Below are 14531 nucleotides of genomic sequence, written 5' to 3'. Positions count from 1 at the left end.
ACATTGAAGCGGAAGGTTACAACACTTAGTTGGAGATCATTGAAACTCATTTTTCAACCACTTTTTCAACCACTCCACAAATTCTTTAAGAAAAACTAGATTTTGGTAAGTGGTTAGGACAATCTACTTTGTGGCATTGACACAGAGTAGTTTTCCAACAATTTTTACAGACAGATTATTTCACTTATAATTCACTGTATCACAAATCCAGTGGGTCAGAAGTTTAACATTAGGCAGCTAAAGTTTGACTGTCGCCTTTAAAACAGATTGGAAAATTCCAGAAATGATGTGTCATGGGCTTTAGAAGCTTCTGATCAGGCTAATTGACATCCTTTGAGTGCAATTGAGGTTACCTGTGAATGTATTTCAAGGCCTACCTTCAAACTCAGTGCCTCTGCTTGACATCATTGGAAATCAAAACCAGAATCAGGCAAGACATCAGAATCTAATTTAGACCTCCACAAGTCTGGAAAAAAACCATCCCAGACCTGTGAGCATGGGGTGGGCAATCATGTTTGGCGGTGGCTTTGCTTGGGCAGGTATGGACTGGTGCAGGCTTCACAAATACAATAGATGGCAGCAATGAGGTAGGAAAATGATGTGGATATATTGACAAGCCAACATCTCAAGACACATCAGTCAGGAAGTTAGAAGCTTGTTCAAAATGGTCTTCCAAATGGACAATGACCCACATACTTCCAAATTGTGGCAAAATGTCTTAAGACAACAAATCAACGGTATTGGAGTGCCGTTATCAACACAAATCCCGTGACCTCAAACCTACTAGAAAATCTGTGGCAGAACTGACAAAACGTGAGCGACAAGTAGGACACCTGTTGCTGAAAGGTGTATAAAATCGAGCACACAGCCATTTAATCTCTATAGACAAACATTGGCAGTAGAATGGCCCTTACTGAAGAGCTCAGTGACTTTCAACATGGCACCGTCATAGGATGCCACCTTTCCAACAAGTCAGCTTGTCAAATTTCTGCCCTGCTAGAGCTGCCCYGGTCAACTGTGCTGTTATTGTGAAGTGGAAACRTCTAAGAGCAACAAATGCTCAGCCTCTAAGTGGTAGGCCACACAAGCTCACAGAACGGGACCACCGAGTGCTGAAGCTCGTAACACATAAAAATTGTCTGTCCTCKGTTGCAACACTTACTACCGAGTTCCAAACTGCCTCTGGAAGCAAYKTCAGCACAAGAACTGTTCGTCGGGAGCTTCATGAGATAGGTTTCCATGGCTGAGCAGCCRCACACAAGCCTAAGATCACCATGCGCAATGCCGAGCGTTGGSTCGAGTGGTGTAAAGCTCGCCGCCATTGGACTCTGGCGCAGTGGAAATGCGTTCTCTGGAATGATGATTCACGCTTCACCATCTGGCAGTTCGACGGAAGATTCTGGGTTTGGCGGATGCCAGGAGAACACTACCTTCCCGAWTTCATTGTGCCAACTGCAAAGTTGAGGCTGTTTTTCATGGTTCGGGCTAGGCCCCTTAGTTCCAATGAAGGGAAATCTTAACACTACAGCATACAATGASATTCTAGACGATTCTGTACTTCCAACTTTGTGGCAACAGTTTGGGGAATGCCCTTTCTTGTTTCAGCATGACAATGCCCCAGTGCACAAAGCGAGGTCCATACAGAAATGGGTTGTCGAGATCGGTGTGGAAGAACTTGACTGGCCTGCACAGAGCCCTGACATTAACCCCATTGAACACCTTTGKGATGAATTGGAATGCAGACTGCAAGCCAGGCCGAATCTCCCGACCTCACTAATGCTCATGTGGCTGAATGGAAGCAAGTCCGCACAGCAATGTTCTAACATCTAGTGGAAAGCCTTTCCAGAAGAGTGGAGGCTGTTATAGCAGCAGAGTTGGGGACCAACTCCATATTAATACCCATAATTYTGAGTGTCCACATACTTYTGGCAAYGCAGTGTAGATTGACCAGGTGAATCCATGTGAAAGCTATRATCCCTTATTGGTGTCACTTGRTAAATCCACTTTAATCAGTGTAGATGAAGGGGGAGGAGACAGGTTAAAGAAGGATTTTTAACCCTTGAAACAATTGCGACATGGATTGTGTAAGTGTGTGTCGTGTCTTTGGCATCATTAAACTGAAGACTTATTGTTATCAAAAATTCTCTGTAATTATTATTACGTGATTAAACTAACTTAATCATGTAACTGTAATTAAYTAGGAATTYGGGGCACCAAGGAAAATATTCAGATTACAAAGTWAATTTTCCTAATATAACTTTCAGATATTTTAATATCTGATCAATTAGTCTTCCAATTAATGAATTATTGTTTACCTCACGTTAGTCTCATTCCAAACGTCGTAAATTGTTGGTTATCTGCACGAACTCAGTCTTCACTATGAGTCATCCATACATTAATTGTCTTAAATCATTTATTTACTAAGTAAATAATCACAGAAATGCACACAAACAAAAAGTAGATATAGTTCCAAGGAAATGATAGCGGAGTTTCCCTAGTGGGATAAACCAGTATCGCGGCTTGGTGGACAAAAGGGAAGTGGGGGTCGACTGAGATAAAAGACACTACAAAGTGATAATTATAACAACTGAAATGCTAATCCTTTGCACATGAACGCTCACTCATTGGGGAATAATTGCAATCAATATATATATTTACTCTCAGTGTGTCGCCGTGATCTCTGTTGGAAAGTTTGTTTCTGTTGGAGAGTTTGTCCGCCCTCTCTCTCTCTGCCGTGGTTAGAATGGATAGTTCAGAGTAACATTCAGCAATGTGGTTATAGGATAGATGTTTCGGCGGTTGTCGGTCTTCGCGTTCAATGATACCGAATTCCTAGCTGCAGACTAGTAATTAGTATCAAAGATTTGTTCTTATTCTGTCTGTTCGATAGTCTCAGAGTTTAACCATTTAACCAGTTTAATCGTCTGAAACCTTAGCCCTCTTGTGGTTATCGAGGTAAGCTGGTCTCTACTCAAACCTTAGCCCTCTCAAAATTGAGAGAAGCATGGTCTATACTCAAACCTTAGTCCTCTCGGTAATCGAGGTAAGCTTGGTCTGCAGTGKGAAAACCCAGGTGGGGTTTTTATTCGGAACATAGAAAAGGGCTGTCCCATGATGCCAGGTCATGTCTGTGCTCCTGGGGGCGGGCCAATGACTTAGTGAAACTTTAAACAGAAATCAATTCTCTCACATTAACATCATTACATAGCATCACATCATTTCACAAATAGTTTCATCTTTACTCATTCATGTTATATAATAATTAGATGCAGACCTCATAASTGAGACTCTTGTATAAACAGGGTTATGGTAATGTGGCTGTATTGTCTCTCRTGAGTTTCACAAAATTGTACCAAACRGACCAGTTCGTAGCTGGCTACTTCACTGACCATTTATACATTCTCCAGAACATGAATATTGTTCAGTTCTCAAGTTCTGTGAGGTGGAAGAAGTTCCTTTGTTCTCTCTATSAAAACTCACTCTCTCTCTATACTGTCTGGCCATGAGTAAGAATCTCCTCCAGGAATTTATGACCTGCCTAACAGCAGCCTGGGTGTAGGAGAGAGAGAGAGAGRGGGRTGGTGCTCGCTGTACCCAAAGAGGGCAACGTCATGACATGTGCCATTCAGAGAGTGAATGGGCAAGACAAAATATTTAYGTTTCTTTCAACGGGGTATGGTAGTCAGTGCCAGGCGCACCGGTTTGTGTCAAGAACTGCAACGCTGCTGGGTTTTTCACGCTCAACAGTTTCCCGTGTTTTTCAAGAATGGTCCACCACCCAAAGGACATCCAGCCAACTTGACACAACTGTGGAAAGCATTGGATTCAACATGGGCCAGCATCCCTGTGGAACACTTTTGACACCTTGTAGAGGTCATGCCCTGATGAATTGAGGCTGTTCTGAGGGCAAAAGGGGGGAGTGCAACTCAATATTAGGAAGGTGTTCTTAATGTTTGGTATACTGAGTGTATACTACTAAAAATATCCAGCCATGTTGTAACTCAGATTTTTATGCAAAAAAAATGTTTACATTCAAACTGCTCTCCTGTGAAGTCRTGACTTGCGACATACGCCTAGTTTCCTGAATCGGGGAAAAAAATCTGTCAGTTTAAACTGGAGATATGTTTTTTTGCATTGGATGCGTCTCAATCCACCCCATCCGCCGATGTTGCACTTCCGCATCTGCAGTGAAAGGTGGCAGAGCTAGAGCGGTGTTTATCATACCATGAGACATCCCGAAAATCGGTCAACTCACAAAATCGTCTGTAGTGTCCGAAGCGTCTTGGGACTCGACTGTAGTCGGGAACAGCCGATCTGCCAACTTCTGTCTGTAGCGTCGAACAGTTTGGSCTACACACTAATTTGACTCCTGTCGTGACATGACTTTAACATTAATCTGAAGACTGTTATTTATCTAATTACCTAACTATGTTTAATTGTTACCCGATCTAAATTAATAATGTAACAATTAACTCATTAGGATCTGGGGCGCCACGAGAGTGGTTGTTTAAAGAGTTACCATCTCCTGAATTAAACTCTAAAAGGACTTTACCAATCACATCCGTAAACAGTCAACTTGTTAATTATAAACTTGTATCATATCATCATTCTGAACAGTCGGAACCTCYTTGCATCTGCAAAAATCCAAGCCTTACTTATGATTCAGTACTACACAAATTATTTATTTATTATTTATTTATTAGCAAATTAAATGGGAACACAGGATAAACATACACACTTTGCATCGCTTATTGACTGGAGACTTAATAAGCTAAAACAGGTCCCTAGCGGAATGATAACARCATGGCTGCTTGTTAAAGAAGAGATGGAGAGGGAGAGAGAGAGGGACAGAGACAGTTAACATTGGTACATTCAGAAACTACTCTCACTTACAGTWACCATACACTTTGCACACGAATTGCCACCCGCTTTGAGTAAGAAATCATGATTGTATTTACGTGAAATGCCTGGGTTAGCCGATATCTCTCAGGGAACAGGGCAGCCTTGGAAAGGGAGTTTGGAAAGGGAGCCTTTTCGCAGCACGCTTGTAAGGCTCTGATTGTCCGAAATGGTTATGATGAGTCTTTTTCTCTTATCCTTCTCTGTAGTCGTCCGGTATTTTTATTTATTATAATTTTTTTATTTCACCTTTATTTAACCAGGTAGGMCAGTTGAGAACAAGTTCTCATTTACAACTGCGACCTGGCCAAGATAAAGCAAAGCAGTGCGACACAAACAACAACACAGAGTTACACATGGAATAAACAAACGTACAGTCAATAACACAATAGAAAAAAATCTATATACAGTGTGTGCAAATGAGGTAAGATTAGGAGTATCAGGTGACTTGTCGTATAGTCATGAACTACAAAGTTGACTTTCCTTCCATTTACTCTTGAAGATGCTTCTTTGAAGAWAGGCTAGCCAGCGTATMGRTKGTTTCCCAGTGGGGTGATGAGAGTAGCGTAATACGATGGTTTGAGCAGAGTAMCAGRATGGTCCTACTTAAATTTGCTTTCGAAGATACTTTACWTCGGACAGCTAATCAGCGTACCAGTGATTGTCCGATTAGTGAGTTTAACATCTCTACCTCGTTTTGAGATTCAAAGTTCAAACCACTTTAAACGTGCAGCTGCAGCTTCACGTCTTTCTGGTCTGATGTGCTTTTTCTTAACCCATAATTTATACAGTTTGCTCAAAAGGGGCAGTTTCGGCAGGCTGGYATGCAAACTTCCTTTAGATTTTTTTGGGGGGGGCTATCTGTTGTTTCATGTAGTGTATCTGTTATTAGTAGAACCCCCTTCCTCTCCCGGCTTAGACAGGGCTTAGACTCTTATGGGTTAAACCAAATATTTTTTCTCTGAGCAATTGCATTAGTATAAAATAATATAATTTTCTTATTTTTTTGGAGCATACAATATTGCGCAGTATTTGTATTTTTYATTTTCTACAGTCTGTTTTGCTCATCTTTATCAAGAATGCCAATAATTTAGGAGATGACTGTATTTTCTATTTGGGTTATTTCATTTGTATCCAGCTGAAAGGGAAACCAGATGGCTGTACTGTAAATCTTTACTACGGTTTGTCTTCAATTTACCTCTTAATCAGACAAACAAWGACAGATGGTATCTGCCAAGGATAATTAACATCTATAGCATCACAAATTATCTCTCTGTCATTTGATTCCCTGTGGTGTTTGTTTGTGGAAAAGCAATTTTAAGGTAACTCCCTGTTCTCCCATTTCTTGTATGAATGTGTGCTGTTGTCATTGTTTTGGAGCCACAGTGTTTTACTGGGACAAAAGGTATTTACTGAAATGTACCCGCAGGGAGCATCAAATGGCCCATTGTGGTGAAATTGCCTTTTCACTTCTGCAGGATGCCTTCTCTGACTCCTTTGAAGTTTATACGGAGCTTAACATTTTTAATTATTGACTGTAGTATCTGTGACAAGCAACTAAATTGAACAAATTGATATCCAGGGTGTAAAGGGGAGTACTGTAGATAGATGGGCTGTGTTTGGGGGGCACTGAGATCAAATGGGCCTAGRCACATGGAGGTGGTACAGGCTCACTGCTGCTACACACACATCATCATGTCCTTTGATAGCTGCCCACTCCTGGACTGTCAGAAAGGGCTGGCATCCCTGGGCGTAGATCAAGTTCCCACATGCTGGGTCAGTCAGAGCCTGAGACCCCATGCAATAAAATGTTTTCATTTTGCGGCAGCAGGTACCCTAGTGGTTAGAGCATTGGGCCAGTAACTGAAAGGTTCCTGGATCGAATCCCTGAGCTGATAAGGTAAAAATCAGTCGTTCTGCCCCTGAACAAGGCAGTTAACCCACTGTTCCCCAGTAGGCTGTCATTGTAAATAAGAATTTGTTCTTAACTGACTTGCCTAGTTTAATAAAGGTTAAATAAAAAAAGTGACATGGTGTTATCCCTGCAGTTGTATTATGCATTAGCTCTGGTCCAGGGGGAGCCTCAAGCAAAGGATCCAGGGGTGAGGCCAGGGCCGTAGGTTCCTTATGATACAGAGAGATGTGAAGAAGTCTTTACCATCAGAGATGATGAAATGAAAGGCCCTTTGAAGTTTGCATGTGGTGGTTACGCAGTGGAGGAAAAGTGTGCATTACCCCACCCTGCTGGGTAAGTATGGAGTGCAATGTAGCAATGTAGCAATGTAGCGTTGTAGGCTACTAAGTGATACGGTAACCTCTGGCGTAAGATGCCTGAGAATACAATTTGTTTCTAAGAAAACATGATTTCATCCTGGCATCCTGGTGTAACATAAACTGTTTTTCACAGCAGATGGCTGCCAGAGAGAAAATGCTCGTCCAGATAGATTCAGAGCTGTTTAAGGTGCTTAGAAACTGTCACGTGTCAATGTTTTCTGACTATAAATACACAGAGTGATATAATTCACATAACACATTGAATGGTATGTTATTTTGTGTTATAAGAGTTAACCTACATTCTGAGAATAGACAAATCTTTTCCACAAAACAAAGTGATGAATATGAACGCAAGCGGATTACAAGATGTCTAGATGGACTTCTCCTTTATAAGGTACAAATATTGGYAATGAGCTCCTATGAAATCCCCAGTGAATCAATGCCCAAGGCTTAGCACAGTGTTTGGAAATAATCAGCAAGCTCCAGTTTACTAATATCAAATCGAGGTGCAATCCTTAACACTTTTGCATCTCTGTTGTCTAACTGTCCTTAGGTGTCTGTCACCAGCTGTCCGAATTGGATGTGTGACAATTAGCTAAGTGTTTGCTCTTTAGCCAAGATGAATAATAGATCTGGTGAATGATTGATAAGACACAGCGTAAAGGAGCAGGGTTGATGAGAGAYTATACAGTAGAGTACACATAGGCTGAAGAGCAGTAATTAACACACATTATTGAATGTGGCCAACATATACACTGTACACAGTACAGTAATGTTAAGCTATATTTGTTACTGTTCCATATGTGTTGTTAGTGATTGGCTATGTCTTCGAGATTCTTGGATTCCCCACCACCAAATCTGGTCACCACGATCACACAAAGTCTTGCCATGTGAGGCAGAAATAGACTATTGTATTTTGGATATTGTCCTACAGTATTGAGGAATTATGTAGAGCTGTTTTTGTGACTAGTGTGGGCAGGGTRTTATCATGAGAACAGCCCAGGGTCAGGTTGACTRACTGACTGAGACAGACAGGGTTTGTTGTCTCTGTCTCAGGCTATAAAGGGGCCCAGCAGCATGCTCCACACAGCGCACCATCATGGGCAAACACAAAACGGGTGTCTTGWAGAAACAGTGACGGCATAAAGGTAGACCTTAGTTACAGCAATTTATCAAAAGCAAAGACGTCAATGATACAGCTGAACTCTCCATGTCCTCAAGATGAAAGTTGTCAGTTAGATAACTTCCTAACCTAGATTTGGCCTCGAGAAATGACAGCTGTCTATCATTTGACATAATGCTAGTGACAGGTGTCAATCATGTCATGATATTGATAGCATTATGACTTATGTATTACAGATGAAGGATCTTCATTTGAGGACCCTGTTGCAGGATAACTTTTCTGAAATGCAGGAATTGTATAACTTGTAGTGTATTTCAGGTTTAAAAGGCTTCCGAAGTTTGTAATTTTCACTTTGAAATAGACTTGATTTTCCCTTACAAAAAATGTATGAACCCCATTAAAAATGTCTATTAATTATAATCTGCATAATAATTCATATTTCATGTTGCTGCAGGATTATTTTCCTGCTGTAGCAAACTGGCTCAAATTAAATGGATACGTCAGGATTTTGGCAATGAGGTCCATCATCTACAATACTTCTCCAGAGTCAGATTAATTTGTGGATACCATCTTTATGTCTCTGTGTCCAGTATGAAGGAAGTTAGAGGTAGTTTCGCAAGCTAATGCTAACTCGCGTTAGTGCAATGACTGAAAGTCTATAGGTATCTGCAGATACCCATAGACTTCCAGTCATTGCACTAACGCGAGTTAGCAATTGTGCTAGCGCTAGTTAGCAACTTCCTTCAAACTGCACACAGAAAAATACAAATGGTATCCACAAGTTCATCTGACTCTGGGAAAGTAGATAAAGGGCTTCATTGCCAAAATCCCAAAGTATCCCTTTAAGATCCTACATCTGTACTTTATGTCACTGTCATGTGAAGTGTTATGGTGGTTACTTGTCTATGGATTTACAGTTGTGTCACATTGTTGACACCAGCAGATAATTATCAGACATGGAGAAGTATGGGATCAGTAATGAGTGTGAATTCTGCAGCTGAGGGCCAAAGTGAACAGCTTTTGTTTTCTGGCATGATGTAGTAAAGTCAGTGACAGTAGATTGTTCCCTGGCATGCAGTGAAACTGACAGTGGATTTGTCCTTACCCAGGCTTTGTGTTGCTGAGGTACTCCCACACTGCTCTGCTTTCTAGCACAAAGAAAGAGCCTCCATTCCTTCTGAAGCCTCCCACAGTGTCCTTACTCCTCACAGGGTTTTAACATAACGCATTATGCTCCCAGGCTGACAACGTTTTAAAAAACTAACGCTGTTGCCTCTGAATTTTGTTGTGTAAACTGTATTTGCTGAATGGAATACTCAATTGTAGAAATGTGCACCACCCACATAGATTTGCTCTTTATTTTCTAATGCCTTCTGTTGAATGGGACTGGAAGGCTGTAACTATGTCTCATCAAGCTCGTGTACCTAGCCTACACGTGCACCTGCCCAGTGGCCACTCTCTCTGTCCACTAATATAGACCAGACTAGAATACAGCTCACCTGGCTGGCTTCTCACAAATCACAAGGGTGTCTGCCTGAGCAGGAAGTCCATCAGCAGACTAAATGGGGATGACATTTTTAGCTCCTAGATCCCCCCCCCCGTCTCCATAACAACTAAAGAGCAGCCCAGATTTGGTAATGATTTGGAGAAGGGGAGGAGGCTCATCTCTGTATGAACGTGCTATTTTAATAGCTCTTTCCAGTCTTGACACCCCGGTGTCCTGACATCCTAGATGTGGCTAATCCTCACCAAAATATGGCTGTAGCTCTTCTTTTCAAACTATAATTGGATCTGTGCCATATTCAACATAATCTGTATTATGTCTGTGTAACACAGTTAACAGGAAATTACAAAATTGAGATATAGGCCTAACAATGGTTGAAAAAAGTTATCACTTTATGTTTTATGAAGTCATATCAACTGCAGCTGCATCATCTGCAACACTGACGTGCTGTCAGATCTGGGCAAAGAGAGGGGAAGGGCAGAAATGAATGAGGTCAAAAGCAGTGAGAGGGGTGACCATGGGTTGTCTATATCTCCTATTATGGTGTGGAGTGAATCTCACTGGAAGTGTGTAAGAGAGAAAGGGGGTGAGGTGAAAATAGGGGGCGGAAGCTCTGGTCCCCCCCAAGTGTGCACAGCATAGTGCCACTATAACGTAGAGGAGAGAAGGAGCGATGAAGGAGGAGAGGAGGGGCCAGGACGCACCAGCCTCCTTTATGTCTATTGTACCTGTTGCACTGCATCTCCAATAAGTTGCCTCCTATTAGGAGGCACATCAAAGAAAGGATAACATTTGCATTTTATAATGAGCTGCTTCACATCTGTTCCAGGTTCTAGCTGATATTTACTTAGAGCCYGTGGACTGCACCATTTATCCAGGGGGTAGAGAAAGACATCTAACAGGCAATTTTTTTCTGAGCATGCGGGGGGGATGCTTTCCCATGTGAGCGGGAAAGTATGCTCATGTGAGAGAGGGAACGCCCACTTACACAGACAGGAACCTTGTCTCTCTCTCTTCCTCGTACTAGCTGCAGTCTTCATTTCCTAAATAGAATTTGTCAGTGCCTTCCCCCTACGCAGTGCAGACAAAAATAGGACTTGTTTTCTTCTGCATTCACTGCCTGGTGTACCAGTGAAACCAGGTTGCTTGAACCCTAGAAGCCCCTTCCCCTCCCTGCTGCTCCTGAACCTTTTGAGTGGGTCACATCTGTAATGGCTGGTCTCATTGTACTCCAGTCTGATGAGAAAATATAACTGATGATAAGACCCAGAGATGAAGTGCTTGGATAGCTGCCGAGTGTTAGCTTTAAACMGAGTAGGAGCAGAATTACACCAATGGACCATTTCACTGAAATATTGATCTGTCAATCATGTTTCTTGATTCTTGACCAATGCTATTTCATTGTTTTTAAGATTCAAGTATTACTCATTCATACATTTGTAAGATATAGAAGCTAATAGCCTGATATCCTCAGCTCCTGAGTGGCGCAGCAGTCTAAGACACTACATCTCAATGAAATAGAYGGAGTCCACTGTRGTCCATGGTTYGAATCCAGGCTGGCTGTGATTGGGAGTCCCATAGGGCGGCGCACAATTGGCCCAGCGTTGCCTGAGTTTAATTAGAGACAATCAGACTGTGTAATGATGAAGTGTCATGTTTATCTGGGAAACTGATGTGATGAATACTACAAGTACTTTATCTAGACGCACCAGTGCCAATTTATTACCCCCCCCCCCCCACTATGGGATAGGTTCAGTCATGACGGGTTCTGGATCTACACAAAGAAATGTATCATGCAATACCTGATTCAGACTCAGATAATGTTTCATATATTACATTCTCTTTGAAATATTAATGGGATATTAACGCTGTATAACTGATTTAATAATTATCTCTGTGGTGTGTGTGTGTGTGTGTGTGTGTGTGTGTGTGTGTGTGTGTGTGTGTGGTGTGTGTGTGTGTGTGTGTGTGTGTGTGTGTGTGTGTGTGTTGTGTGTGTGTGGTGTGTGTGTGTGCAGGATTCTGGCCACAGCGGGAGCTCACATGAACATCCCAGTGGACCTGCGGACCCTGAGGGCCGTCGTGTGCTCAGACCCCTCAAACTGGGCTCTGGAATCCCCAGTGAGTTAGCCTACACCAACCATATTTCAACAGTATACTGGATGGATGTCCATGGATCTGGTCTGTCTATATATACAGTATATATTTGGAATTCTGTACAGTATATAGGTATCTTTACTTGTTCTTCTGGCGTCTGCAGTACCTCTGTCCAACCTCATTTTGGAGTTGGTGAAGTTCATCCCTAATGAGTTATTTTGTTGGCAGACCACAACTGAGTCAAACTGAAAACCACTCCCAAAATGAGGACGGGCAACAATGTCTTCGTGGAAGTGTTGTATTATCCAAAGTGAGAGTGCTGTCTAAATGAGAGTGCTGACACTATCTGCTCTAAGTGGTTCCCACACTTCCCATCCATAATTGTTTGGAGCTGTGACTCATTGTTGGCACTGACGACACATGACGGTTGTCTCTCTATCTCTCTGTGTGTGACCAGGCCTGCAGATAGTCCTGAAATCCATCATGAAAGCCATGGTGCCGCTGCTCCAGATTGGCCTGTTGCTCTTCTTCGCCATTCTCATGTTTGCCATCATCGGCCTGGAGTTCTACAGCGGGAAGCTCCACAACACCTGTCTGCCCATGCCCAATATCCTAGGTAAGACAGAAAATGCGTCCCAAATGGCCACCCTATTCCCTTTGTAGTGCACTACATTTTGACCAGGGAATATATAGGGACCATTTGGGACACACTCAGACAGAGAGTGGGCTTTAGCGAGATCCCCTTACGTCTACAGTAATCCAGGGAACTCAATGTTCTGCATATCAATTTGGGTTGCTTCTGTAGCAGTTGGTGTCACTTTATATGAGGCTGAATCTGTTGTGTTCCGTTTTTTTATACCTTTACTTTGCTTATAGCCTATGCTTGCATAACTAAACACCTAGCTTCATTGAATCTTTTTAAACACCTACATTAATATCATGCTGAGGTGATCATTAACTCTGTTAACATTYCGGGTACATCATCATAAACATTCTTCAAGCTGATCATTTCTCAGCAGGCTTATACTGCGTCTATACAATAAGCAGATGATTMTTTTCTGCGAGGCTTCCCTCAGCTGTAATGATAGGCCATACAAACGTCCTGTAATGGTTCACTGTTGTTTCCTCTCACCCGCCCGCCCAGTGTACTGAATGCTGGTCCGGCTGATAATGTTTTGGGAAGTGTAACTTCTGTCATAAACATTCTGTCATGAAGAGCACATGTTCAACTTCATAAAAAAACTTTTTTTCCCCCATCTCAAGAGGGTAAATTAAAAAAAAGACTTTAGTAGGCTTATTAAGTGACAAATAAAGTAACAGTGTTGACTATAACAGGGTTGACAAATTCTTCTTAAATTAGCCAGAAATCCCCTTATGACAGGGGGAATGGAAGCTTGTAGTACGCAACAGGGAGTGGCAATTGAATGCAAGCTTCACAACAAAATATGAAATTCTTAAAACATTTCTAGCCTGTCTATCTGTGGGTRAAAGGGTTGACAGGTTATGCTCGACCCACTCCGTTTTCCACCACAAAACACCAGAAAATGGCCAGAAAGAGTAGAACCAGTTCACCTGCTTTAACTCTATGATTTGACTAGTAGATGTTCAATGATTCTTTTGATTATTTCTTTTTAAGGAATAGAGTCACAATACTAAAAAGATAATTACGTTCACATAACAGGGTTGACTTTAAAATGAGGGACATATGTAAATGAATCACTAATCATATGAAATAAATAGTAATCTTCAGAAATGACTTTCTCTAAGCAACAACATAGCTAGGGCTTTACAATGATGGTAGAACTTAAGTGGGTTAAAATCTTCCTAGAAGTGACACAGGGTTACCGACAGAGGGACATGTCACAATGCTGAATTTTGCACTTTAACAAGCCTTTATTCATATAAAAATTTTGATTTATTGAATTCTCCATGTGATCTATATTAAAGGGCAGTTCAATTAATATAACAGACTTTTAAAATTCAATATTGGTGCACAATTTCTACTTAAAATACGCAAAAGGGACTCTTTTCTAGGAACGACCCAACTGTGTTACGCAACAGACCTGAAACACACAATACCATGCTTGGCTGCACCTGTAAGTGTAGTCACAGCCACAATGACTGCCTATGTAATTAAACCCCACAATATAGCAGCTCAATACCTAGACTAATTATAAAGTCATAGATGTTATTGCCTCGCTGCACGGATCATGTTATAGTGAAGTGGGTCACACAGTTCTATTTACAAAGATCTACATAAAGGGTTAACGCCTGAACATAATTTGTTATTCAGGTAGTGTGGTCTTATAACAAGCTTACTGTGGGATATGTTCCTTCAGTTTTTCACATGATAGGCATTGAGTTGTCACAGATAGAGAAGATAATKAAATTAGCTGTCCTCTCAAATGGCATTTTCAAACAGATTGTCCTCACCTGATGAATACATGAACTCGTCTTTTGTTGAGGGTTCAATATCACTCATGGCTTGACTTGGTCACAAAATGTCCTCTGATGTTGACAGACTGTTTCAGTGGATTTCTACATTAAAGAGTTATATAATGCATTCTAGTATTCCTTTACTGCATTTCAAAGATATTAGATTTAATACAGTATCTAACTGTATCTCAAAAAGAG

General features: G+C 41.5%; 1 protein-coding gene across 1 annotated transcript in view; it reads left to right on the top strand.

The window, feature by feature from the left end:
• The window catches only part of LOC111972209 (voltage-dependent R-type calcium channel subunit alpha-1E-like), a 121728-nt gene that overhangs the window by 46473 nt on the left and 60724 nt on the right, over window positions 1-14531 (top strand). The window contains 3 exon segments of the mRNA XM_070446163.1: window positions 11819-11877; window positions 11880-11921; window positions 12355-12513. Coding sequence (XP_070302264.1) covers window positions 11819-11877; window positions 11880-11921; window positions 12355-12513 — 260 coding nt within the window.

Source organism: Salvelinus sp. IW2-2015, linkage group LG13 (genome assembly GCF_002910315.2).
Source record: "Salvelinus sp. IW2-2015 linkage group LG13, ASM291031v2, whole genome shotgun sequence".
NCBI classification, from domain to species: domain Eukaryota; kingdom Metazoa; phylum Chordata; class Actinopteri; order Salmoniformes; family Salmonidae; genus Salvelinus; species Salvelinus sp. IW2-2015.
This window is presented reverse-complemented; position numbering and strand designations above follow the sequence as displayed.